This window comes from Eptesicus fuscus, chromosome 15 (assembly GCF_027574615.1).
Source record: "Eptesicus fuscus isolate TK198812 chromosome 15, DD_ASM_mEF_20220401, whole genome shotgun sequence".
NCBI lineage: Eukaryota > Metazoa > Chordata > Mammalia > Chiroptera > Vespertilionidae > Eptesicus > Eptesicus fuscus.
In genome coordinates, this window is record NC_072487.1 from 34,424,864 (window position 1) to 34,451,451 (window position 26,588).

At 41.7% G+C, this 26,588-nt stretch overlaps 1 protein-coding gene across 1 annotated transcript in view; it reads right to left on the bottom strand.

Moving 5' to 3' along the window:
* DOCK8 (dedicator of cytokinesis 8) overlaps positions 1–26,588 on the bottom strand; it is a 209,809-nt gene that overhangs the window by 141,991 nt on the left and 41,230 nt on the right. Inside the window, exons 2-4 of the mRNA XM_008144966.3 lie at positions 25,073–25,178; positions 9,897–10,072; positions 7,095–7,166 (exon numbers count right to left, since the gene is read on the bottom strand). Of these exons, the coding sequence (XP_008143188.2) occupies positions 7,095–7,166; positions 9,897–10,072; positions 25,073–25,178 (354 nt within the window). The remainder of the gene's footprint in view (positions 1–7,094; positions 7,167–9,896; positions 10,073–25,072; positions 25,179–26,588) is intronic.

Here is a 26,588-nt window from a genome sequence, read left to right on the forward strand (position 1 = left end):
ATTGTCGCAATGACTGGGTTGTGCTACTATATTTCATATTCTGCATGCATGGGGCATCATACATAATGAAGGATCACTCCAAATTCAGCATCCAACACATCTATCAAATGTCCTGTTGGATATTTATGGAGGTGGGAAAATCAGTCTGTAAATATCTGAGCCAAGGCCCTCTACCATCTTGCAAATAAATGTAAAGTACTTTTGTACTTTGTTTTCCAGGAAAACCACTACCATGTAAATGAAGGGGAGATTAAACTTCGTGCTGATTCGAGTTCTGCCACGAGTTTTCCCCCATTTTAGAAAATCACATTTCTGACAGCAGAAATGCTGTGTGTGGTATTGGAATCACCCGTACAACACACTTGTTGCAGTCTGTTTTTGTGGGTGTTATAGTCACAACGATTCTCCCTGCCAAGTGCCAACAGCTACGTTATTTGTGTTCTCTGGTGCAGTTGTGTCCAAGCATTTGTATATTTGCATAATGCTACTTTAGATGTTACGTTTCTTTTATCTGCCCTCTATGTAACCGTTGGGACATTTTATTGACTTCTGAAAACAAGACAGTTTGTGGGTTATAAAGGTGGTATTATAAAGTACTTGTTACAGAAAGATGGTGTTAGGTCTGATAGATCTGAGAACACTTGCCTCAGAGCAACACAATATGGATATTTGCTTGTTAAAGTTTCATTCATTCTTCCATTCAACAAATGTTTATTAAAGTATCTCCTGAGAATAAGGCACCAAAGAGGATGCAGAGAGGAAGACACAAGAATACTAGCTCTAAAGGAGTCCCTGTGCTCGGTGAAGTGACAGTTCAGTGAGAAAGATCACATATGTAGCAGGGGAGATAAAATTTTAGTCAAGTAACTAGAACGTAATGCTGAGGATGACAAAAACTTCTCAGAGAAATACAAACCACATGCTTTGAAATTTCAGAGGGAGTCATTACGCATGGCCAGGTCAGGGGAGGCTTTGTGAAAGCCCTGGCCTTTGAGTTGGGCTTCAGCGGGCGTGGCTTTGAGGGGACAAGGAGTCTGCACAAAACAGGCCAAGAGAGTGGCTCAGTGATACTGCAGCTGGACTGCTCCTGGTAACTGCCTGGGTTGACAAGCCTGGCCTGCTTTCCACACATTTAGAAAGCTAATAGCTAAACACCTTGACAGCCAGCACAACAAATGCATGTCATAATAAGCAATTGTTGATCGGGGAGACATTTTGATGGTGTTTGGGGAGTAACTGAATTATATGCACTGATGTGTTTGAATTTTAATTGTTTACCAGTTCACTGGGAGTAAAATATGGCATAATAAAACAGATGATACCCCATTCCTTGATATCCCAGCTCTCCTTGAGTATGACCTTCCTCCCAAACAACCTTAATCGCCTAAGATGAAAGACAAAGTATAAGGACTTTTATGATGTTGCTCATACCACTCATGCAATGTTTCACTGTCGCTATGGATAATACACCGAAGAATAAACAGCGTGCAAATAAGTTTAATTACTTAAGAGTTCGACTCTCCACCAAGACATCAAACACATTCTTCAGTTAATCACTTTAGCTCATTTAGAGAAAATGACAGAGGATATAATGCTTAAAGTATTTAATGTCACCCAAAGGATGCCAGCAAACATTAATCCATACAAAATTATCAAAATATCTGAAAGTAAGATGGGATAAACAAGTAACCAGGGCACCATTCTAATCATTTGATCAATGATCATTTTAAAAAATTCTGAAGAGAAAAACTTTTTTTTTTTTTTAGAGCAAGGACACCAAACTTGCTCTATCCATGAAAGATAGAGTGGAATTCATTCAAGGCATCTTCCAGTGTAGGAAACACAAACATTTCAAGTAGAAAAATATATTTACCCCACCCCCCAAGAGATCATGTATTTGATGTTTCTGTATAGTTTAATCTTTCTCTATTAAGTTAAAAAGAAAATCTGAATCGTCCTCTACCCTTCATGGGCAGTACTATTTGTCTGATTTAAGAGTCTCAATTACAGAACTTGAGTGGCAAATGCTCTATAGAATTATGAGAGTGGGAGGGAACAGAAGTGGCCATTACTCCACTTCTTTGCCCCCTAAGTGGGATTCAAAGCCATTATCCCAGACAGCAAGAACATAAAAGACTAACCCCAGATATTATAGAGAAATGTAATATCAGCAAGGAGATAATTGGGGAATAAAGGAGCTAACCATAAATCAGTGTTTGACTGCATGGTTATGGATGACAAAGATATATCGATAGAAGGCGAACCGACTTCATTAAGTATGGCCCTCTAGAGGAAGGTAGTTTCTCCCTCTGTGGTGCATTAAAATATATGGAATAGAGTTTTGGGTTCATTCCTTTGAAATGCTAATATAAGTGCTTTTTCTGAAGTCTTCAGAAAATCGTATTTCACTTGAGAGGAATATTTTAAATGAGTTGAATTGGAACTAGATAAACTCTAAAGTGTAAATCTTATGATATTCCGAATCTTATCTTTATTCCACTTTATTACATCCTATATAATAAAAGGCTAATATGCAAATTGTCCCCTCGACCTGGAGTTCATCCAGGAGTTTAACCAGGGGGCGGGGCTGGCTAACTGCCCTCAGCTCCTCCCTCCAGCAGGTTCTGCCCCAAATTGACTCCCCCATCCAAATCAGGGGCAAGCTGGCTGGCCAACCTCCTGTGTCCCCTCCCCCAGGCCGGCCCAGCTGGCCCTGATTGGGGCAGTCCAGCCGGACCCCACCTGTGCACAAATTTGTGCACCAGACCTCTAGTGAATATATAAACTATAGTGCCTATGCTCTGACATCTACCCTGGATCATTGAATTAAGCTTTAACAACACTGAGTTGTCCCTTGTTTTTTTCCTTTGCATATAACTTCTTACTAATTGGTCTAATATAAATAATTTGTCAATTGGGCAAGAACAAATGAACCTTATTCTGTAAGGCTATTTAATAAGTATCATAAATAGTAACTGATATCTAATCTAATAATAGACAAATATGCAAATTGACCGCACCTTCGCTACACCTAAGCCACGCCTACCAGCCAAGCCACGCCCACCAACCAATAAGGACGAGTATGCAAATTGCCCCAACAAAGACGGCGGCTAATTTGCATATCAAGACATCGTCGAAAGAAGCCAAGAGCTGCAAAGGGGAGTAAAGCTTCGAAGAAGCAAGCAAGCCAGGGGGGCGGGGGGAGGAGAAGGGAGGAGCGAAGTCAGGGCCGTAGGCGAAGGGAAACGAAGGCGGGCTGGAGGAGAAGGCGGGGCCGGTGACAAGGGCGGGGCGGAGGCGGGGCCGGGGCCGAAGGGAAACGCGGGCAGGCTGGAGGAGAAGGCGAGGTGGGCGGCAAGGGCGGGGCGGAGGCGGGGCCGGGGCTGAAGGGAAACGCGGGCGGGCTGGAGGAGAAGGCGGGGCCGGTGACAAGGGCGGGGCGGAGGCGGGGCCGGGGGCGAAGGGAAACGCGGGCGGGCCAGAGGAGAAGGCAAGGCGGGCGGCAAGGGAGGAACGGAGGTGGGGCCGGGGGCGAAGGGAAACTCGGGCGGGCTGGAGGAGAAGGCGAGGCGGGCGGCAAGGGCGGGGCGGAGGCGGGGTAGAGTGCAGCAGGAAATCCCATTGCAGGAATTTTCCTGCAACGGGAAAGCTAGTTTATGGAATAATTGCCATATGCCAAAAATCTTCTAAGTGCTTTACATGTTATTTTATTTTTTGCATACAACAAAAGTTTATGAGGCAGGTACTATTCTAATTTCTATTTCCTAACAAGAAGATTGAGGTACAAAGAAATAATTTGTCTTAGTCACTCAGCTAGTAAGAGGTGGAGCCATGACTTGAATTCATTTACTCTTGCTCCAGAGAAGCCACCATTCTAACAAATAGTATTATAATTTGATTTAATTTTTATAGAAGACTAGAGGCCTGGTGCACAAAATTCATGCACGTGGGGGGGGGTGTCCCTCAGCCCAGCCTGCACCCTCTCCAATCTGGGACTCCTAACCGCTTGCCTGCCTGCCTGCCTGATTGCCCATAACTGCTTCTGCCTGCCAGCCTGATCGACGCCTAACTGCTCCCCTGCCAGCCTGGTTGCCTCTAACTGCCCTCCCCTGCTGGCCTGGCCCCCACAACTGCCCTCCCCTGCCAGCCTGATCCCCCTCAACTGCCCTCCCCTACAGGCCTTGTCCCTCCCAACTTCCCTCTCCTACAGGCCTGGTCCCCCCCCAACTGCCCTCCCCTGCAGGCCTGGTCCCCCCCAACTTCCCTACCCTGCAGGCCTGGGTCCCCCGCAACTGTCCTCCTCTGCCAGCCTGGTCACCCCTAACTGCCCTCCCCTGCAGGCCTGATTGCCCTCAATTGCCCTCCCCTGCTAGCCATCTTGTGACCACATGGGGGCAGCCATCTTGTGTGTTGGAAGGATGGTCAAATTGCATATTACCTCTTTATTATATAGGATTATCTGTCTATAGTGAAATTTAGTGATTTCTGTTTTCTCCTTTTATTTCCCTGTGCAGTAATCTCTAAAATTTCTACAATGAGCACTCTAAAGAGTCAGTTTTTCTTTTAATTTGTATAAGATAGAGAAAAGAAATATTCCAATGGGAATTGCCATGAAATTCAACTTCATGAATAAAATGAGCAGGAATGAAAAAGTGCAATGTCCCAAACAGCAAGTAAAAACCAAATAAAGTGAAATGGACTTTTCCATTTATCGTTTCTTAGATTTTTTTTCAGAACCTGAATATCAGAAAGCATCTCTAATTATAACATATATAAAAACTTGAGAACAACTTGTCCTGAAATCCTTTATTTATTACCAGCAAAGCATAATCTTATTTGATTGCCTGGCAAACTTGGTTTTCAATTCTCATGAGAACAGATGATGGATTAACATCTAACTTTCTCTTAATTACTTTATAGAAGTGAAGCTTTCTCTTTTTCAGCTATTAAAAATACTATGCATACTGACATGACTTCAAAAAACACCAGCACAAGTTCAATGGCACACTTCCAGGAACTAGATAAAACCCAACCCCCAAAGTCTTTCATCATTTATCCCATAGAGCAGTAATTCTTGCTGAAGTATAGGCAATGGGAGGGGATCAGAACTTGAAGTTAGTCATCCCCCCTTATCCGAGGGGCATACCTTCTAAGAACCCCAGTGGATGCCTGAAACCACAGATTGTACCAAACCCTATATATACTCTGTTCTTTCCTATACATACATACTTACGATACAGTTTAATTTATAAATTAAATTAAGAAATTAACAATAACGAATAATAAAACAGAACAATTATAACAATATACTACAGTAAAAGTTCTGTGAATGTGCTCCCTCTCTCTCCTAATATTGTACTATACTCACCCTTCTTGTGATGATGTGAGATGACATAATGCCTGCGTGATGAGATGAAGGGAGGTGAATGATGTAGGCATTGTGACGGAGCATTAGGCTACTCTGAGGGTAACACAAGCATTTCCATGAGGTGACCTGATAACCAAGATGGTGGCTACTAAGTGACTAACGTATGGGGAGCGTATACAGCGTGGAGACGCTGGACAAAGGATGGTTCACACCCAGGCCTGGAGCAGGACATTGCGAGAGTTCATCATGCTGCTCAAAATGGTGAGCCATTTAAAACTTATAAATTATTTCTGCAATTTGCCACTTAATATTTGTGGACAAGTGGTTCACTGCTGGTAACTGAAACTGCAGAAAGCAAAACCGCAGGTGAAAAAGGACTGTTGCCACAGGTTCTCTGATGCTTCTCTAGTAAGGCATGTCCCCCAGTCTGCAGAATGCTGTCCAGGTCCGTGGCATGGACACATAGAGCTCAGGACAATGTCACAAAACACTTGTTTAACCCAGGAGAGAGCGGCATTTTTGACTAGAAGGCGAGCAACAGTTTATTTCTTGGTCACAAATTTAAATGTTACCTTTGAATCTCAGGCCAAGTTTCAGTTCATTTATTCACCCCCCTCCCCGCCCCAGGAATTCATCAGAATGGAAGCAAAACAGGGAGACTCTATTCTTTGTGTTTGAAATGTAACTTTCTCCTTCAGTAGGTGAATAGATAAGCTGTTGTAAATCCAAGTGGTGCAATATTAGTCAGCAAAAAAAGAAATGGGCTATCAAGCCACAAAAAAAAAAAAAAAAAAAAAGATGGAGAAACAAGGCTAGACAATGGAGACAATAAAAAGATAAGTGGTTGCTAGGGAGGGCTGACTAAGTGGAGCACAGGGGATTTTTAGACTATTCTGTATGACTATAATGGCAGATACATGTCATTATTCACTTGTCAACTCCACAGAATATACAACACACACACAAAATGAGCCTTTATGTAAACTATGTACTTTAGTTATTATTCATGTATCAATATTGGCTCATCAATTGCACGAAATGTACCACACTTAAGATCCATCCAAGAAAGGATAAATCTGTCAGAGAGAGCTACAAAAAGTAAGAGATTTTATCTGACCTTTAATCCTTAGGGAGGATCTAGTAGATAGGTGAGGGAAGGAGGGCATGCCCAGAGGGGAAAGAAGAGAAGGGGGTAGAGGTGGACTAGTGAGGAAGAGCGTCAGGCCCAGAGAAAGGAAATGACTTCCAGGACTTAAGGAAAGTGAATTTTAATAGACAGGATGGGACTAGATTATTAAAGCCTTTGAAAGGCAAGCAGATGAAGTTTATATCTGATTTAGTAGGCAGTAGGGAGCCTTAGCAGGTGTTTGAGCAGGGGAGTAATATAAGATACAGTCAATCCTTATTACTCATGAATTTTGTATTTGCAAATTTGCATACTCATTAAAATTTATTGAAACCCCCAAATCAATATTCACGATCATTTTGGGACATGTGCAAAAAAATTTTAAAAACAAAATAACATTTAAACCCAAGATACTAATAATAAGGGAAACTATTGGGAGATGGGGGCCAGGGGATACATGAGAACTGTCAGTAGTTTCTACCCAATTTTTCCATATACCTAAAACTGCTCTTGAAAGAAATCTATTAATTAAAAAAAAAACAATTAAAAAGCTAAAAATAGAAAATAAATACATATGTAAAGAGAGAGAAAAGAACTTACTTCTGGTTTAAAATTAGCCACTCCCGAATATAGGTCTGAACACAGTCCTTGACATGAGGGTCCAGTTCAACCCTAATGAGATGGGTAATGAAATAAAAACATGCTGTTACTGTGCAAAAACAACAAAGCAAGGCCTTATCATAACCAAGGAGAGGGCAGCACGGTTTCAAATCCAAGTCAAATGAGAATGCTTGGGGCAATCCTTACCAGTCATTCCAAGTGCATTCCTCAAGCAACAACATTTTTACTTTGATGAAAGATATGTTGGCATTTTATGCTTTGTGGGTTTTCTTCGTTACAGAGAATTGTGTTCAACTGTACTTATCCCTAAAGGCATTCTGACACAAGACAGGTAGAACTAGCTGTAATCACATACAAAACTGGAAAAATAAGTGTAAGTACCATTTTTTCAGAGGGTTGATTTGGGCATGGTTTTTGCTCATGTGTAACCTTGTTAGGACGTGCATGTCTTTCCTTTTGAAAGGCATGGAGAACAGTGTTCTTACTAGTATGCTCTGAGAAGTTGACAGGGAAAAGGAGACATATGTACTACTATTTGTAATACTTTAAAGAATAAAATAAAAATTTAAAAAATTAATTTTAAAAAAAGAAGTTGACAGACTCTGGCTTTGGTTGGTGATCATTGATTGGGGTGGGTCTTGCACGTCATGAGAGATACTCTTCAAGTGCTCCAGTGTCTTGAAATCAGAAATAATTAATTTCCCACAGCAACAAAATTGTTTTGCTGTTTCCCCCCATGTTTTGGTATTAGAGATAAGTAAGTCTAAGTACTGCAAGTTTTAATTTTCTTGTTTGTAAAAAGGAGATAAGAACAGTACTTACTGTGTAGACGTGCTGTGAGTATTAGATGAAGTATTCTAAACGTTAGCCATATGGTCCCTGGGCTCTGAGTGTCTATATCTAAGCCCCACCCCTTATCAGCTATGTAACCTTGGGCCAGTCACTCAATCCTTCTGTGCCTCAGTTTCTTCACCTTAAATTGGTGATATTAATAGTGGAGCGTGTCCTTTAGAGAGCTGTGATGAAGTTTAAATAAGTTAGCATGTGAAGTGCTTAGAAGAGTGTCTAGCACATAATAAGACCTACAGAGATGATAGTTCATACTTAAGTACCATTCACTATGCATTAGGCACTGATGTAATCACCTTAAAGGTAGTAATTCAGTTAATTTTCTATCAGCCCCCCTAGGACAGGTGCTATCATTATTCTCATTTTGCAGAAAAATGAGGTGACAAGGTTCTGGCTTAAAGTCACCCAGCAAGTGGTAGAGCAGGGGCTGGAACCCAGACAGCTCACCTTTGGAGTGCAGGCTTATAACTACCACACGATCACTGCTCCACACCAAGTTCTGGGCTAGGCACAGGGGGCTCAACAGGATCAGCTGTCTACACTGATGATGACCCTGGTACCTCCTTGGGCTTTAATGACACAGAAGACTTTGGGGCAAGGATTGAAATAGTACCGGTTGTTTTCAAGTCATCAGACAGACAGTGTTAGCTATAAATTTCAGTATCAAGGTAGTATTGCACTAAAAAATAAGGCTAAGAAAAATATTACCTCTTCTATCAAATCTCAAGAAATAAAAATCCTCCTACCTCTAAAGTATTTTAAACAGGTTCTTCCAAGATCCCAATTCATTTGAAGATAATTAACCATAAATTTTACACAAAGGAATCAAATTAAATGATTCTCCTAAGAGTAAAAATAATAGACACTACCCATGTTAAAGTCAAACCTGGGTAAATGGACTGAAAACAGGGGGAAATGTTTCCTAAGGATCACGGAGTTTTTATTTTTGTGGGAAGTGAGTATTTTCAAAACATTAAGAAATGAGCATGCGGTCAGCTCTATGTGAACGAGAACTGTCTAAACAACAGAGCAAAGGGTAAAAAATACCATATCACTGTTCACTGTCATCCAACTTCCTTAAACTGTAAGAAAATGAAATCCAAACTAGAACCAGAATAGCCCAGAGTAATGAGGCAGGGGCCATGTTTCATGATCTCCTTTCTGGGACTTTTTGGGGAAGAGGAGGAGGTTAAAAATGTCCAGGAAGATGTGAATGTTAACTTTGTTTTGAAAATGAATGCAAATCAAAGTTCATCCTAAATCTCCAAAGAGACGTTGCTTTTTACACTACGGAAGTAACGAGTTTCATTTAGATATAATTCCATACCTATAAACACATAGACTAACCCAGTGTGGAAACTCAAGCCCTAAACAGCTATTCACATATTCACTCAACAGAGCTTTCTCCATGTGCTTTTCCACTTGACAAAAAATTCTTCAAGGGAAGGAAAATGCACCTTATTCATCTTTTTATCCCACTGCCCAACACATGGTAGATGCTCAACAAACGTGGATCCAACTTATGTTTATTAATGGAGGCTTTAAAAATTTTATGAAAAATCTTGACATATTTACAAGTGGAGAAACAGGCTTCCTGAGGTCACATGACCCGCCCAAGGTCACTGAGCTGACACCCAAGCGGTCTGACTCCGGACCCTGCACTCTTCACCTCTGATGGAGCATTCTGGTTTGTCCCACTGCACCCCTTTAACTGGCTTAGCTCCCACACGGCTTTTCAAAGCCTCTGGTCAAACCAATTCAAAACCTGTCTACATGTAGGTCTTCGGGTTATCGTAGTCATCCTGCACATCCCAACAGAGCTGAGTAATTTTGTTTATTTTTAAAAGAGGTCCAAAATTAGAGCACCTTTCCCCTTACCAAGAACAGGCAAGACAGTCACAATCCCATGTACAGTTTAAGAAAATGATTTACCCTTCCTCCGGCAAAGAGGGCTGCAAAGTCCGACATTCCTTTGGCGTGAACACCACGTCCAAGGTGTCTTCCGTGAAGTCTCCCAGCTCCTGGGCCAGCTCCACATCCAGGTTGTTCAGGTGTGTCATCAGAAGTCCTTCAAAGTCCACCGGCTCCACGGGGTCATAAAACTGAGGCTGCAGGGGTAGGGAAAAGGAAAAGGAGGTTCCCTCTTGGTTTTCAGATAGAAGCACTAAGGCAACAGTAGGTGTTTGCCCCCCTACCCCTTTCCACTCAGTAAAAGTGCTTTACTCTTAGCTTAGAGGAGCTGTCAAACACAGAGGCAGCGATATGGAAAAGAAACGCAGCTCGGAAAGTCGAGTCAGAACACGATGAGTAATTAAAATCATACCCGAAGGCAGAATTTTTCTCTGCTTAATTGCACCTTGATGAGAAATCCTGAGGAGATCCAAAATGAGATCATAAGGCTTTGCTGCATTTTTACAATTTCTCCTGCAAATGCTCTCTGAGGCCATACAGTGAAGTAGAAAAGAGGCAATTTTCCAGAAATGCAGGCAAACTCAACAACATTCCTTTGAATATTTCAGCATGGTGTTTCCTTTGGCCTGGGTTATCCTGTACATTGGTTCTTGAAAGCACTGCATTCGTAATCACGGCCCACAGTGCACCAGACTTGGGGGCTGAAACACTCCCAAGGCAGTGATTTCCAGACGCTGCTGGGCTGACTGGTGCAGGTCGGCAAGACATTTTCACTGCCTGCTGTTGAATGAGCAAAACTAAGGGCAATGGGGTGAGGTTTCATATAGCTGCTGTACTTGCTTTAAAATGATGGGGTTTTTGCTCTTCACTTATGTCTTTCCACAGTGGAGATGATAAAAGAAGTGATAGAAGGGGTGGTAATAAAAAAATAATTTTCTTTAGTTGATAAAGTAAAAAGTTGACAATTCAACAAATATATATTCTTGTCTGTGAAGTCCAAAGACTTAGGAACCACAGCCTTAAGGGAGTAAAAGAATCACCTAGATCAGTAGATTTGTGTAATAATAATAATAATAGTAATAATAGTAATAATAATAATAATACAATAGCAGTTCTATGGTGTTCATTTATGGCAGACTATTTGGAGTCATCTGTCCAAGGATGTTCTCTACCTCTGACCCCCTCTCTGTAGACCAACAAAACAAACACCCCAGATTCTTGACTTGTACTACCTCGATATGAAACAGGGACAGATCCGAAGGAAGTGCTAATAAAACCGAGTTTTCATCGCCCTGAAACTGTCCATCAGACTAGATGTATGGGCTCCAAGCCAGGAGGAACAGCGTATTATTGAAGAGGCAAAAAGAAACAAGATAAGAGAATGTAAATGGGTCTTGCCCTGTCCCTCCCCACCCCTGCTGTCCCTGGTTGTGGGGGAGACATGAATGACAAGTTGGGGAGTGAGGACAAAGCTGAGAATTGAGCAGCTTTTTGCCCTCCTTTTTGTCTGAGATGCTTCAAGGTGGAGGACTTACACAATGCCAGAAGGGTCAGAAGGGGCAGCAGAGAAGGCAACAGACATCCTTCAATAGAGCAGCAGAGCAAAGACTCTCTCCCTAGCTCCCCATGGCTCTCATGTGGTGTGACAGACGACAAGGAAGTTTCTCTTGCTTCTAATTGGAAGGGACTTTGGAGATCAGCTAAGGAGACAACCACAGTCCTTATAGGCTGCCTCTCAAAATGAAGCGACAGGGACCAGCAGGGCGCAGGGAGCCAGACATCAGCCTATGCAGGAGCCAGGGGGGGACAGAGTTTGCAGAAAAACACTGTTGACCTCAGCCAGAGGGAACCACAGGCATCATCTATGCACGCAACAAAAAAGCCTACTGCAAACCTACGTAAGACCAACCTCAATAGGGAAAGTGAACTTTTCCACTCCTCACCACAACCCAGCAGACTTATATTTGAAGTGAAGAAATTAGGCTTATATTTGAAGTTAAGAAAACTGCATTTATTGCACACCCAACCTTATTAGTGTAAAGTTTATACCTATTGAACTAACAATTATTGAGCACTAACTATGTGCCAAAAAATAGGACTAGGTCATTATTTACATTATCCCATTTAATTCTCACATTATCCCATTTAATTCTAAAAGGTACACACTTTTATTATTCCCATTTTACAGATGAGGACAGTAAAGGCTAGAGATGTAATAATTTGCACATGGTTACACAGCTGGGAAGTAGCCCATCTGCAATTCAAACCTAGGCAGGTTCATGTTCTTAACCACTATAATTTTATTTTCTCTTGTGGGCTTTTCAGGAAATGTGTATTTCCAGAAATAATTAAAACACAAAGCAATAGTAAGTGTGTTGGGAGTAAAATATATAGATTTACTACTACCCACAAGTCCATTCTGAGTTTCTTATGAGATTGGCTGCTTAAAATGAACAACAGTAAGTTAATTAATTAAAGAAGTAATAAATGTAAATTTAATATGAAGAATATCAATTACTCAAGCAGAGGCACTGGAAATATATACTTAGAATTATAGTGAGGCACAACTTGAAGCAATGTGATTCTCGCGCTAATACCTAGTAAGCAGAAGCTTCCATTGAGAATGGCATTTTTGTGAAATCATCAGAGAGAAAAAAATTCAGTGTCATATCCCTGAAATCCAAAGCCACATCTGATGAAAACCTGGCTGATAGCAGCTCCTGTTATCACTAAGAACCAAGGAGAAAGGGTGGCTGAGCCCCTTATTCAGCAATTATCTGCTGAGCATCTAGTGAACACAAGCCACTGGGTTGGGCATCAGGGACACAGAAGCGTACAGGGAGATCCTCTCATGCATCTTTCCATCGCTCTTTAGTCAACAACTATGAGGTGGTACCTTTTGTCACATTCGCACGTATCAATCACTATCTTTGAAGGGAAAAGCTATGATAAAAAACACAGTATCACCACTGAGCACTACTTGTGTGGCAATGTGCCCAGTGCTCTATGCACAACTGATCATAAAGTCATAACATCTTGAGGTCTGAACAGATTTCACGACTAAATAGACTGTAAACACAAACCCTAATGGTAGGATTATTGAGTATGGTTCCAGTACTGCACACAAGCTGATATTTAATAGTCTCCTCTACCCTTTCCATACTGATACTAACAAGGGAGGAAGCTGTTCATTCTAAATGTGATGTAAACTAGTCTTGCCGTTGGCAAGTGGGTGGAGAGCCCCATTAAGGTTAACAAGGCCTCCACGCAAGTTGTTCCTCTTGCAAATTCAAATGATTACTGGGAACCAAAATAGATTTTTCTTTCTAAACTACCTGAGGTCTTAATCTCAATTACTGTGAGGCAATCAACACATACATACAAATACATACAGTATGCCTGTTTAGCGGTAAGCAAAGGGAGAAAATAAATACTGGAGAGTGTTACAACGGTACTGCATTTTATTGGGGGCTGAAGTTTGGGGTTGGGGAGGGGAGTTGTTCTAAGGTTAATCCCTAAGGAAGGACTTGGGCTCTTGGGGGCTTAAAAGACAAACATGAAAATTACCGTATTTTTCCATGTATAAGACACCCCCATGTATAAGATGCCCCCTCCCCGGACACACACTTTTCCAACCCAAAATTAAGAAATCAATATTTTAAACATTTTGCTGGTTTTCCTCTTAAGGCCTTCTCCTTTTTTGGCATCTTAAGGAGTTGTTCTTCCTGTTTTCTCCGCTGTCTGATCATACACTCAGTGGGAGGAGGTCCAAACTGTCTCTCTATTTCCATGCTCTTTGGCATAGCTGATTACGTTCCGTTTGAATTGTGCAGAGTAAGACAATCGCTTACCAGTATTTATCTTTTTATTTTTTGACATCTTTATGGGCTCAGAATACTCTGGTCCCTCTCCACTTAGACCTCCAATTATGGCATCAGCTGACGTCAGTAACAATAAGGCTGGTGATTAGAGGAAGCCTGTTTGATAAGGTATGGGCAGCTACACACCGTGCAGCTCCCTCCTTGGCTGACTTCTGTGTATAAGATGCCCCTCAATTTTCAGTCTAACGATGTTAGGAAAAAATTATACACGGCAAAATACGATAACTATTTTGTTTTTTTCTGCTATTGAGCTATGTGTGGCCTCCTAAGTCAGTGGACACCCAAGACTAGTTTAAATGTTAGAATCCAAAGTAATTTCAAAGTCATCTTATACCATGCATGATCATATTGTGTCTATCATTTGTTAAAATGATGTAAGAAAAAAAAACAAATAATCATAATAAAAACAAAACACCCTCTAAAGATGAAGATAATTAAGAATACAAATGATCCTAAATCAGGCTTTATCTATAGTGATGGCTTTCTGCTGTGTCAACTTGGCTAGGCTGAACTACATTCCCCGAATTCCCTTCCTAGTATGTTGCCAGACAGGGTGAGCTACAAAACTTTCCTCTTGCCAGGGATGGAGGACAGAAGGGAGGCTGCAGCTATTTGTAGCATACACACACCTTCTATTGACACAATCAACCTGTGCTGCCGTGAAAGAATATTACCAAAGTAATTACAGTCCCTAATCAGTTGACACTAAGTTAATCAAAATGGAGATTATCCTGGGTGGTCTAAATACATTGGATACTTTTTCAAAGTGGGTGGGGACCTTTTCAAAGTTCAGCTCATGCCCTGCAGTTTCAGCTTGCTGGTGATCTTGCCTTCCTGACAATCCTGGGGAATAAGCCAGTCACCACCAGTGTAGCCAATTCCCCGCAATCAATTCTTTAATATACATACATATGCAGCTCCTACTGATTCCGCTGCTCTGGCCGAACCTGGACTAATACACCTACTTTCATTCCTTCAACAAATGCTCACTGGGATCCTACAGCAGTCTTGCACTAGGCTGAGAGGACAAAGTCACTGCCCTGAAGCAATTTTCAATACTTCTCTTATGCAGACTTGCAGTCTTTCTTTCTAGCTACATTTTTCAGAGGCCTGGTGATCAGAATACTAGATATACACAAAAAGATTTTAAATACCTTAAAAGTTTAAATTATTCACAGCTATTTAAGGGAGTTTGAGCTTTTCCTTGCTCCCTAATGCACATCAAAGGCTAGCTCTCCTGACATGGGGTAGGATTCCGTTTGTTCTGAATCTGAAAATTCCTACAGTACCAGAACCATATCTGTTTAAAATTAATCTATGCAGTTCCCAGCACAGTGTAGCATTCAAACAGCACACTGATAGCAGAATAAAATAACAAATCTGGACAATATTTCACAAATAAGAATATTGAAAAACAGAGGCTAATTTGTGACTTTGAGCATGTTTTCATATGTCTCTTGGCCTTCCTTATGTCCTCTTTCGATAAGTATCTATTTAGGTCTGTTGGCCATTTTTTGATTGGGTTGTTTATCTTCCTTTTGTTAAGTGGTATGAGTTCCCTGTAAATGTTGGAGATTAAACCCTTATCGGTGATAACATTGTCAAATATGTTCTCCCATGCAGTGGGCTTTCTTGTTGTTTTGTTGATGGTTTCTTTTGCTGTACAGAAGATTTTTATTTTGATGTAGTTCCATTTGTTTATTTTCTTTTTAGTTTCCATTGCCCTAGGAGCTGTATTGGTGAAGATATTGCTTCGGCATATGTCTGAGATTTTGCTGCCTGTGGATTCCTCTAATATTTTTATGGTTTCCCATCTTATGTTAAGTCCTTTATCCATTTTGAGTTTTTGTGTATGGTGTGAGTTGGTGGTCTAGTTTCATTTTTTTGCATGTATCTGTCCAATTTTCCCAACAGCATTTATTAAATAGACTGTCTTGACTTCATTGTATGTTCTTGCCTCCTTTGTCAAATATTAATTGAGCATAGTGGTTTGGGTCGATTTCTGGGTTCTCTATTCTATTCCATTGGACTATATGTCTGTTCTTGTGCCAGTACCAGGCAGTTTTGAGAACAGTGGCTTTGTAATACAGCTTGATATCTGGTATTGAGATCCCTCCTACTTTGTTCTTTGTTCTCAGGATTGCTACAGCTATTCGAGTCTTTTTTATTTTTATCAAAACAAAAATGCAGTACCATCTTACACCTGTCAGAATGGCTATCATCAACAAATCAACAAACAACAAGTGCTGGTGAGGATGGGGAGAAAAAGGAACCCTTATGCACTGCTGGTGGGAATGCAGACTGGTGCAGCCACTTGTGGAGAACAGTATGGAGTTTCCTCAAAAAACTAAAAATGGAACTCCCATTTGACCCAGTGATCCCACTTCTAGGAATATATCCCAAGAGACTAGAAACACCAATCAGAAAGGATATATGCACCCCTATGTTCACAGAAGCACAATTTACCATAGCTAAGATTTGGAAACAGCCTAAGTGCACATCAGCAGATGAGTGGATTAAAAAGCTGTGGTACATCTACACAATGGAATACTATGCTGCAGTTAAAAAAAGATGGAACTCTTACCATTTGCAACAGCATGGATGGAACTGGAAAGCATTATGTTAAGCGAAATAAGCCAATCAGAGAAAGATAAATATCACATGATCTCATTCATTTGTGGAATATAATGAACAACATAAACTGGTGAACAAACACAGATCCAGAGACAGAGAAGCATCAATCAGACCATCAAACCTCAGAGGGAAGGTGCGGGTTGAGGGGGTTCAGGGGAGAAATCAACCAAAGGACTTACTTGTATGCACGCATATAAGCCTAACCAATGGACACAGATACCATGGGGGTGAGGGGACAATGTGGGGATAAGAACACATGTAATACCTTAACCTTTTGCACTTGGATGTCGAGTGTGACGGTTATTGAATGTATCAATAATTTGAAATATAAAAAAATCCAAATAAATAAGTTTGTGTGAAAAGAAACTCCAGTTTTTTATTCTACTGCCGCGCTTTGTAAAATCTGGGGTATTTAAAAAATTAAATCCTGAGTAGAATAAAGGAATAGAGAAAAAAGCAAGCAAGTGCAAAGGGTTAATCAATAAAGAGAGGGGGGGGGGGAAGAAAGAAAAACAGAGGCTAAATGGCTTGACGCAAATCACAGGAGTAATCACAAAGGACCTGGGTCCCTTGTTTTGGCACTGGGGAGGCTTCCTGGTGCTCTGTGTGGGCTGGAAGGAGAAATGATGTCTTCAGGTACACTGGAATTATACCCTCATGAATGTTTATCTTCATGGAGGGTGGTTCTCAAACCAGGCTATTCATGAGAGACAAGTCTTGTCGAAGTCACCTGAGCCCTAGCCCCTTTGGCTAAGTGGATAGAGTGTTGGCTCATGGACTGAAGGGTCACAGGTTCGATTCTAGTCAAGGGCATGTACCTTGGTTGCAGGCTTGATCCCCAACCTTCTCTCTTTCTCTGTCTCTCCCCATCCCTTCCACTATCTCTAAAAATCAGTGGAAAAATATCTTCAGGTGAGGATTAACAACAACAAAAAGTCATCTGAGACCTCCACGTTGCCAAACTTAAAGGTCCTGGTTTATCTACGCTACTGGACACAGTTAATCAGTCCCTCTTTCTTGAAATAGTTGTCCTAGTGTGTCCCAGCTTCTGAAAGTCCATGTACCAGGAAACCACTCAGTCCCAAGGAAATTGAGACAATTAGTCACTCTACCTTAGAGACACCACTTTTTCTAGGTTCTCCTCCCGATACGTAGTGCCCTAAGGTTCAGTTCTAAAAACATCTTCTCTTCTCAATCTGCATTCATGCCCAGATGATCTCATCCACTCCCATGGCTCTGAATACCTTTTTTGTTTTTATATTACAAATTTATATCTGCAGCTTCAACCTTTGGCTTGAAATCCAGGTTGACTTTTCCGATTATAGCTCAACATCACCACTTGGTGATCTAATAGGCCTATCAAACATAACAAATTTAAAACAAGCTCATAATTTCCCTGCCAATCTGCTTTCCCATATCTTCCAAGTCTTCTCATCTCAGCAAGTGGCTATTCCATTCCACGGGCTGTTGAGGGCAAAAGCTTTGGAGTCAATGTTGATTTTTCTCTTTCTCTTACACCTTATGTATTAGCCATCAGAAAATCCTATCCACTTTACTTCTGAGATATATCCAGGATCCAGCCATTTCTCACCTTCTCTACTTCCACCACCCTATTCCAAAGCACCACAATTACTTTCCTGAGTTATTGCAACAAGTTCATCCAGCCCAGTCTATTCTCCCTGTGACAGCCAGAATGATCCTTATATAAAGAACCCTATAAGCAATCTTTAGAAAAAATTACGATTGTGCCTGGCTGGTGCTCAATGCTTCCAGCAACTTCATCTTTTTTTTTTTTTAATTTATCGTTATTGTTGACAGTATTACAGATGTCCTCTTTTCCCCCCCATTGACTCCCACCGCCCCCTCCCCAAGCCTTCCCTGCACTATTGTCTGTCCATGGGCTATGAATATATGCATATAAGTTCATTGGTTAATCTCTTCCCACTTGCCCCTTCCCTCTGAAATACATCAGTCTGTTGCATGCTTCACTGTCTCTAGATCTATTTTGTTCATCAGTTTACTTTGTTCATTAGATTCCACATATAAGTGAGATCATGTGATACTTGTCTTTCTCTGACTGGCTTATTTTGCTTAGCATTAATACTCTCTAGGTCCCTCCATGCTGTCTCAAACAGTGACTTCATCTTAACCAAGGGAAGAACCAAAGTTCTTCCATGGTCTCTGAGGTCTATGACCCAGCCCTACTTTCTTTATGATCTCATCTCCTACTGCCTACTCTGTTCATTTCACACTCTGCTTCCTTGCTGTTTCTGGAGTATGCCACATACTCTTGCCTTGGGGACTTTGCTCTTGCTGTTCCTTCTGACTAGAAGACTTTTCTTTCAGACATCTGTCAAGTTCACTCAGAATCCTTCCCAAGTGTCTCCTTTCTAGACAGAGGCCTTCATAGACCACCAAATAGGCTCTCTTCTGTGTCACTCTCTATTCCCTTTTCCTGTTTCATTCTTCAAATCATTAAAACCCTCTTGATATAGTCTACATTCACTTTTTTTTATCTACGTCTCCCATTCTAGAATGTAAGTTCCAAGAGGCTAGACCCTTTGCTATATTCACCACTGTATCACCAGCTCCTAGAGCAGCTCCTGCCACAGAGTGAGACTCAAAACATATTTCTTAAATGAATGAATGAGTGAGTGAGTGAATGCTTAGGACAATCCTTTCAGCTCTCTACCATATTTAAGTAAACAGATCTGGAGACACGTTCTTCTGACTTCAGTAATTTCAAAGTACAACGTCTTAGACTAACTACTTCCCTGCTTCCACCAATGACAATCTTCCCCTGATGCCACCAAGTGGAAGATGCTGACATGCCATCGTAGGCTACCATCTATTTTTACCAAGCGGATTTGATTCCCCTGCTTTAAACAGTGACAGTAATAAAACTCTTGCTCTGCATGCAGGGCCCCACTCTTTCATTCTGTCTTCCACGTGAATTTGCATGAACACTATACACTGTACTGAGATCTTCATTTTCTATCATGTCCCCTCCGTGAAATCAATGAAACCTAAGAACAGCCCAACCGCTTGAAAAATGGGAGCACACACAAGCAATGGCACAAGAAAAATAATAGAGGACCATATTTATCAAGCGATCAGCCTTAGTAGTAAAAGAAAAAGGTTGCTTTCTTTTTCAGAAGCTTAAACACATAATAAAAATGAATGCTTTCTCAGGTATGAGACTTTTTTTTTCCTACATAAATGTTATACAGGGGTGGGCAAAAGTAGGTTTAGAGTTGTATTAGAAACACAGAGTTAATAAAGCTACTGTAATAATAACTTGCATATCTTTTTTTATATGAACAACTGTAAGCCAACTTTTGCCCACCCCTGTGTACAAACATGTCACGTAACCATGGTGGTTGGTACATATCCAGGATGTGGTTTTTTACATCCTTTTCTTCACCCAGGGACATTATGGTGCAGCTGATTCATTCCATTTCACTTCAAAATTTTCTATTCTCATTTTTTAAAAATAGGACTTTCCCTCTATAAAAATGTAGGTGAAGATCATTAATGCCATGATATTGTCTCTCATCCTTCTTTATACCTTTAGGGCATAGATCCAACACTTTCCTCTCTTGCATATTTTACTCCCCTTTCTACTTTGAATAATTAAAAAATAATTTTAGTATTTTACAGTTTCCTTTTAATGAATACATCAAATATAGAGTTGTTGACATCTGAGAGTGTCTGGCCAACCTGTTCACATGGCTGTGGCAACGCAGAATGCCAAGGCCAATGAGCGATGCTACATTAAGGCTGCTCCCTCTGGCCCTGGGCACAAAGGACTCTGACCGGAGTGTCAGATAGGCCCAGAACAATTCCATCATCATGTCTAAGAAACCAACTCCAATGGCGGTTCCTCTTCATATTCAAATATAAAATGTTTAAAAATATTTTATTTATTTTGAAAATGCTTGTATACACAATTATCACAGCTAACACCAACAATTAGAGTTTAAAAACAAAAAGCTGATTAAACAGAAAAAGGAATCAAACACACCCTTCCTCTCACTTGACTTATCAGATTTATGACAGAAGCCACTATCTTTTTTTTTTTTAAGATTTTTTTTTTTTCATTGATCCTCAGAGAGAGAGGAAGCGAGAGGGAGAGAGAGAAACTTTGATGCTGGAGTGAAACATCAATCAGCTGTCACCTGCCTCCCAACTCTGACAAGGGATAAAGCCAGGCATGTGCACTGACAGAGAATTGAACAGCAAACCCTTGTTGCAAGGGACGACACTCAACTGACTATCTTTATATAAGGATATATCCATAGGGATGCATGTGGTTCTTGCTGACCATACTCTCTGAAACTCAGAACAACTAGGACAACAAGAGAAACTTCACTTTCTTTATGTTCTTCCTCCTATTTAGAATACTCCTACTATGTAGTTCTTTAAACTAGACCACATGTTAAAGTCCCAGGGAACTTTAAAATACCTGGGCCCATCCCTTGGGATTTTTATTTACTCACTAGAGGCCTGGTGCATGAAATTCTTGCACGGGGGGGCGGGGGGGGGGGACAGCCCGGCCTGCACACTCTCCAATCCGGGACCGCTGACTCCTAACCAATCACCTGCCTGCCTGATCACTCCTAACCCCTCTGCCTGCCTGCCTGATCGCCCCTAACCTTTCTGCCTGCCTGCCTGATCGCCCCTAAACCTTCTGCCTGCCTGCCTGATCACCCCTAAACCTTCTGCCTGCCTGCCTGATGCCCCTAACTACTCCCGGCTGGCTGCTCTCCCCTGCCAGCCTGATAGCCCCTAACCACTCTACCTGCCTGCTTGATCGCCCCTAACTGCCTCTCCTAGGCCCCTGCCACCGTGGCTTTGTCCAGAAGGATGTCCAGAAGATGTCCAGTCTATCCAGTCTAATTAGCATATTACCCTTTTATTAGTATAGATTCTATGGTGGACCTGGCCACAGGTGTTTCTAAAGGTCCCTGGGATTCTGATGGGCAGCCAGGGCTGAGAACCTTCCTCTAAGTCTCCTCACCTTCCCCATCAAGTCTTTATCTCCTATTATGTCATGGATTTTTCTCTCTTCTGAGCACCTACCACACTCAAAGCCAGTATGGATTTCCTATATTATCTCAAATAGATCATAAGGCCCTTTAGAGGCAAAACAATCTCCTATTGATCTTCTTCTTTTAATCTCCTATTATCTCCACAGTGCCAGACACATAGACAGTAATAGCCACTATTTACACAGCATCTACTATGTCATTTATGTTAACCCTAATGGGGTAGCATTATTATGCCAATATTGCAAATGAGGAAACTGAAGCCTTCACAGAGGTTAACTTACCCCAAATTATATACCAATTAAATGACAGTTATACTTCACCCCAGATCCATGTGACTCCAAGTTATTTCCTCTTGCAAAACAACGAACTTATAATTGATTGAGTTTTAAATTATTTTATCCAGTTAAATATTTTCAAAAGATTAAACAACCATTTGTTTTAGCACGTGGAGTTGTTGAAATGGTGGTTTATATAAACAAAGGTAAGAGAAACAAAGGTCAAAATGCACTCATTCTTATTTTTCAATTGTCTAAAATAATACAATGGACAGTCTATGGCTTCTCACTTAAGAGCAGTTTGTTAGGACGACTTCCGGTTGAGAGTCCTGAGATGACAAACTACTTCTCTGCCTCCCCAGAAATGAACCCTGCTGAAATGTCCCATTATCTTCCCGTGAAATGACATCATTCTTGAAGGGAAAGGGGAATCACCATGTATGTTGATTTCTGTTGGAGGAACCTTCATTTGGGAAGATGACTCAAGGGGAAGAACAGTCACCTCATTCTGACATTACAACGGGACAAGCAGGTAAACATCAGGGTGATTTCCTAAGCAGGCCATGCTTTTTCTTTTTTTTTCTTAAATGGGAATCAAATTGGGGCCCGTGGCTCCCTCATACCTCCTGCTTTATCTTTATTTAATAGGAGGAACAAGGGTAACAGACTGTGCTGAGGCAGGAGCAGAGATCTGGGAAAAGATAATCAGAAAACTAAACTGGAGTAACCCGGAGTAGTGTATTTTAAAGGCTATTCATTTGCAAATGGAAAAAGGAATAAGCTGAGGAACACAAGATTCTGGTATAGTTAAAGATGTGTGCTGCTTCTTTGGTATCTTCTCTTAGAAAATGGGTCGTTAAGCCACGTGTTAACTCGGCTGCCCAGCTAATGAAGTAATTCATCAACATTTACTTCCGTAAAACCAAAAAGAACCTACAGTCATGAAGCAGTTGTTTCCTTTGAGACTTTACATTTACAAAATATTTCTCCTGAAGAAATGTGAGGCTGCAGCATTAGAGTCAACGCTGGCCTGCAGGGAAGGGGTTAAAGCCTGCTAGCTGAACTTCCTCAAAGCCTCTCTGCAGTGATGTCCACACTCCTTCTCAAGACAGCCGGCTGCAGAGCGCTGAGATCTCAATTTACAAAGAAGCAAAGCACCCAGCCCCACCTCCCCACCTCCCTACCTTGTTTAAGATAGAAAAGTGTATCCAGTCTCTTTTTAATCAGATTTTTAATATTCTGGCATAAGATTTTAGTCATAAATGGCATAATAATTTTGGGGGGTTTTCAATAAAATATCTATTAGCACCAAATTAATTTGTCTTGGTTCACAGTTCATCTGATATATCTGAAAGCATGAACATTATGCACCTGATGTGCTTTTATTATAATCCGCGATTTTGAAACAGACAGGAAAGGTACAAATAAAAACAGCAGCCGAGCAAGCCACCCAAGTCATCAGTAGTTTTTGGAAGAAATGTCATCACCAATGACCTTTTGCAGTCTATTTTTTAGTAGTACTATTTCATCAGTGACACCACACACAAGTTATCCCTCTGAAATAACCACCAATCACTCCAGTTAAACATACCTTTAAAGACACACAGTGAGTCGCGTGTAAATTGTTACAGGAGACAAGATGGCAGCCACAGGAAACTGAGTGGAAGGTTACAAAATTTCTAAGAGCAGAAGTGGTTTTGAAGTAATAAGTGAGCAACAAAAAATAAACCTAACCTCCGCAGGCTAACCGCCAGAACAAGCAAAAAAAGTGCACTGCGCTGTGCTGCGCCTGAGGAAGTGAGGCCAGGGGAGGCTGCAGCTCTCACAGAGGAAGTGAAGGCTCCTTCTGGTTTGACAAACCATCTCACTTAATCAGATGCATCCTACTGAGCACACGTCTGGCATTTAGTCCTCAAATAATAGAGCACACAAAGGCACGCTCAACAATTGGTGTTAAACATGCAGGCAACCTTCAACTTAGAAGGGGGAGCGTTTGGTTTTTAAAAATATATATATATGTTAGGTGTTTTTTTTTTCCAATTACAGTTAACTTTCAATATGATGTTGCATTGGTTTCAGGTGTATAGCATAGTGGCTAGACAATCATATACTGAGTGGCCAGATTATTATGATCTCTGAACGCATAATAATCTGGCCACTCAGTGTATGTCCTATATAATAAAAGGCTAATATGCAAATTGTCCCCTCAACCAGGAGTTCGACCAGCAGACAGGCCAGCCAACTGCCCATGTCCCCGCCCCCCTGGCCAGGCTGACCGGACCCCACCCATGCACGAATTCATGCACAGGGCCTCTAATATATATATTTATTTTTTTTTTTAAATATATTTTATTGATTTTTTGCAGAGAGGAAGAGAGAGGGATAGAGAGTTAGAAACATCGATGAGAGAGAAACATTGATCAGCTGCCTCCTGAACACCCCCTACCGGGGATGTGCCCGCAACCAAGGTACATGCCCTTGACCGGAATCGAACCTGGGACCCTTGAGTCCACAGGCCAATGCTCTATCCACTGAGCCAAACAGGTTTCGGTCCTCTGATATATATTGAGTGGCCAGATTATTATGCGTCAGAGATCATAATAATCTGGCCACTCAGTGTGTATTTTTTCAAAGTGTCCCGCCTGAGATTTCCAGTACTCACCAGGCACCATATGTAGGGAGAGTGTGTGTTTAAAATGGGGGCTTGAACTGATTCCAATTATATGAAGTTCTAGATAAGGCAACATTGTGCAGATGGAAGTGGATCAGTGATGGCCTAGTCAGGCCCCACGGCTAGGACTGAGGTCTGGGAGAGGAGATAGACTGCAAAGGGACCACAATGGGATGTTTTAGGTTGGGGACTCTTGACTGGGTAGAGGTTAAATAACAACAAACTGGCCAAATTCATCACACTGTACATTAAAAATGAGTGAATTCTATTGTATGTAAATTACACTTCCAAGAAAACAATTTTAAAAAATTAAGGTTTGTAACTTGGCTTTTCAGGTTTTGGAATGCATTTCCCCCCACAAAAGCATGTTACCAATGGTAGCAAGCGTCCAAGGCTAGTCCTCTGCCTCCCTAAAATATGAATCATAATGGGGGTGAAATCACATAGCCTGGAAGTCCACTAAGTCCAGGGACGTCAGAACCACAGCACTTGGAGGCCCATTTTTGCACCCTAAGCCCTACTTGAGGGAGAAAGAGAGGGAAATTGTCAGATGTTAAAAATTAGGGCCAGGGCTAGGCACTGGTGGTTGGAAGTGGAAGGTAGCAGTGGGGAGACCTAAGGAGAGGAGAGGCAGGAAGCATTCGCACGCGACCGTTCTCTAAGCAAAGCCGTAACTCATACTTACTAGTTGAAGAGAGGGGAAGCCAGAGGAGGTGCTTATGCTTTGCCGATGGTACTGGCCAAGGTTTGGTGGGAGAGTAAACTGTTTCCTTATTTCCGCTGAAGAATACCTTGGGTTAAAATAGAAAAATCTAAATGAAGTGATTATTTTTAAAAAATCATCACAGTTATAGATACAATCTTTGATGTCATGCTATAAACTGTCTGCGTTGGCAGGGCAACCGGCAGAACGGACTCCAATGTCCACAGTGGCCCGTGGGTGGACTTTTGTGTGACAATATACACCCTGGAGAAGTTCACAGAGGCCAGGACGCCCACCATCGTGGCTTCTGCCCAGGACTGGAAGGATGACAGCAGGAGGAGGAAGATGAGCTTGAAGCCCGAGGAAAGGGTCCAGGGCACGCGGCTCCTTCCCAGGCCATTCAGAGGCATCGGCTCCCTGGGAGGACATCTGACTCTGACTACCCCCAGCTGTCATTTTGATCCAGTCATTCTCCTTTATAGCAGTTAAACCCTTCTGGTCGCCTTCTGCTGTAGCAGAAAACGCTAGAGAACTATCATATGAACATTTCTACCTCCCGAAAGGTAGGCACCTGAGGGGGTATCTGAAATTCCAAGGACTGCATATTATCCACACTGCTCCTAGTGGAAGATCCTTCCAGTCACCCATCCTGACATTGCTGAGCACTCAGTCAGCATCCCTGGTGCCTGGATGGAGCACATGAGAGTTGTTCTCTATTGTCCATTCAACCTGCTGGCATGAGCCTGCCGAGCAGTGAGATGCTGGCTTAGGGGCAGGTTGACATTTGGGCATTTGTTCGTCATTTGTTTGGAGCTCAGAACACATGTTCTCAGGAAATCAGTTGGTGGTGGTTGGATTCTGAGGCTCGTCCACAAGCATGTACTTAAACCACGAGGCCACCGCAGACTATAACTAGAAACTAACAGATTATTGAGGATCGATGAGATCATATATTTGAAAATGCTGTGTTTCAAATAGGAATATGTACATTTAAAATTGTATCATTTTAAAATATCATGAATACAGCTTATTATGTATTCTTCACTATAATACGTGGTAGGGCATAGCACATTATTTGTGAGGTTTCTGACAAGGTCTCTGGGGCTCCCAACCTTGGCAATGTGGTTCATCCAGAGAAGCAGGAAACATGTTCTGGTCCCACCTGTGGCACCCATTCTCCCACCTCAAGAGCACTTCAATTTCCTTTCAGGATCTGCACACTCCTGGTGTACATTGTCTAGTCCTAGTCATAACTACAAATCCAAGGGGTGGGCACATTACCCAACACAGGACATGACCCAACACAGGGCAATGATCTCTGCTTCCCCATATTCTGAATGATGAATGGATACAAGAAGGAAGAAAATCGCTGGAGCACACTCCTGGCAGTGGAGGTCCCTTACATTCTGATGGGATGATGTGTGAAACCCAGGAGGAAGTTATAGCCGCTCGTATTCCTTGCCCTTTTTAATTTCTTGAAGCGTATTATTTATTTTGA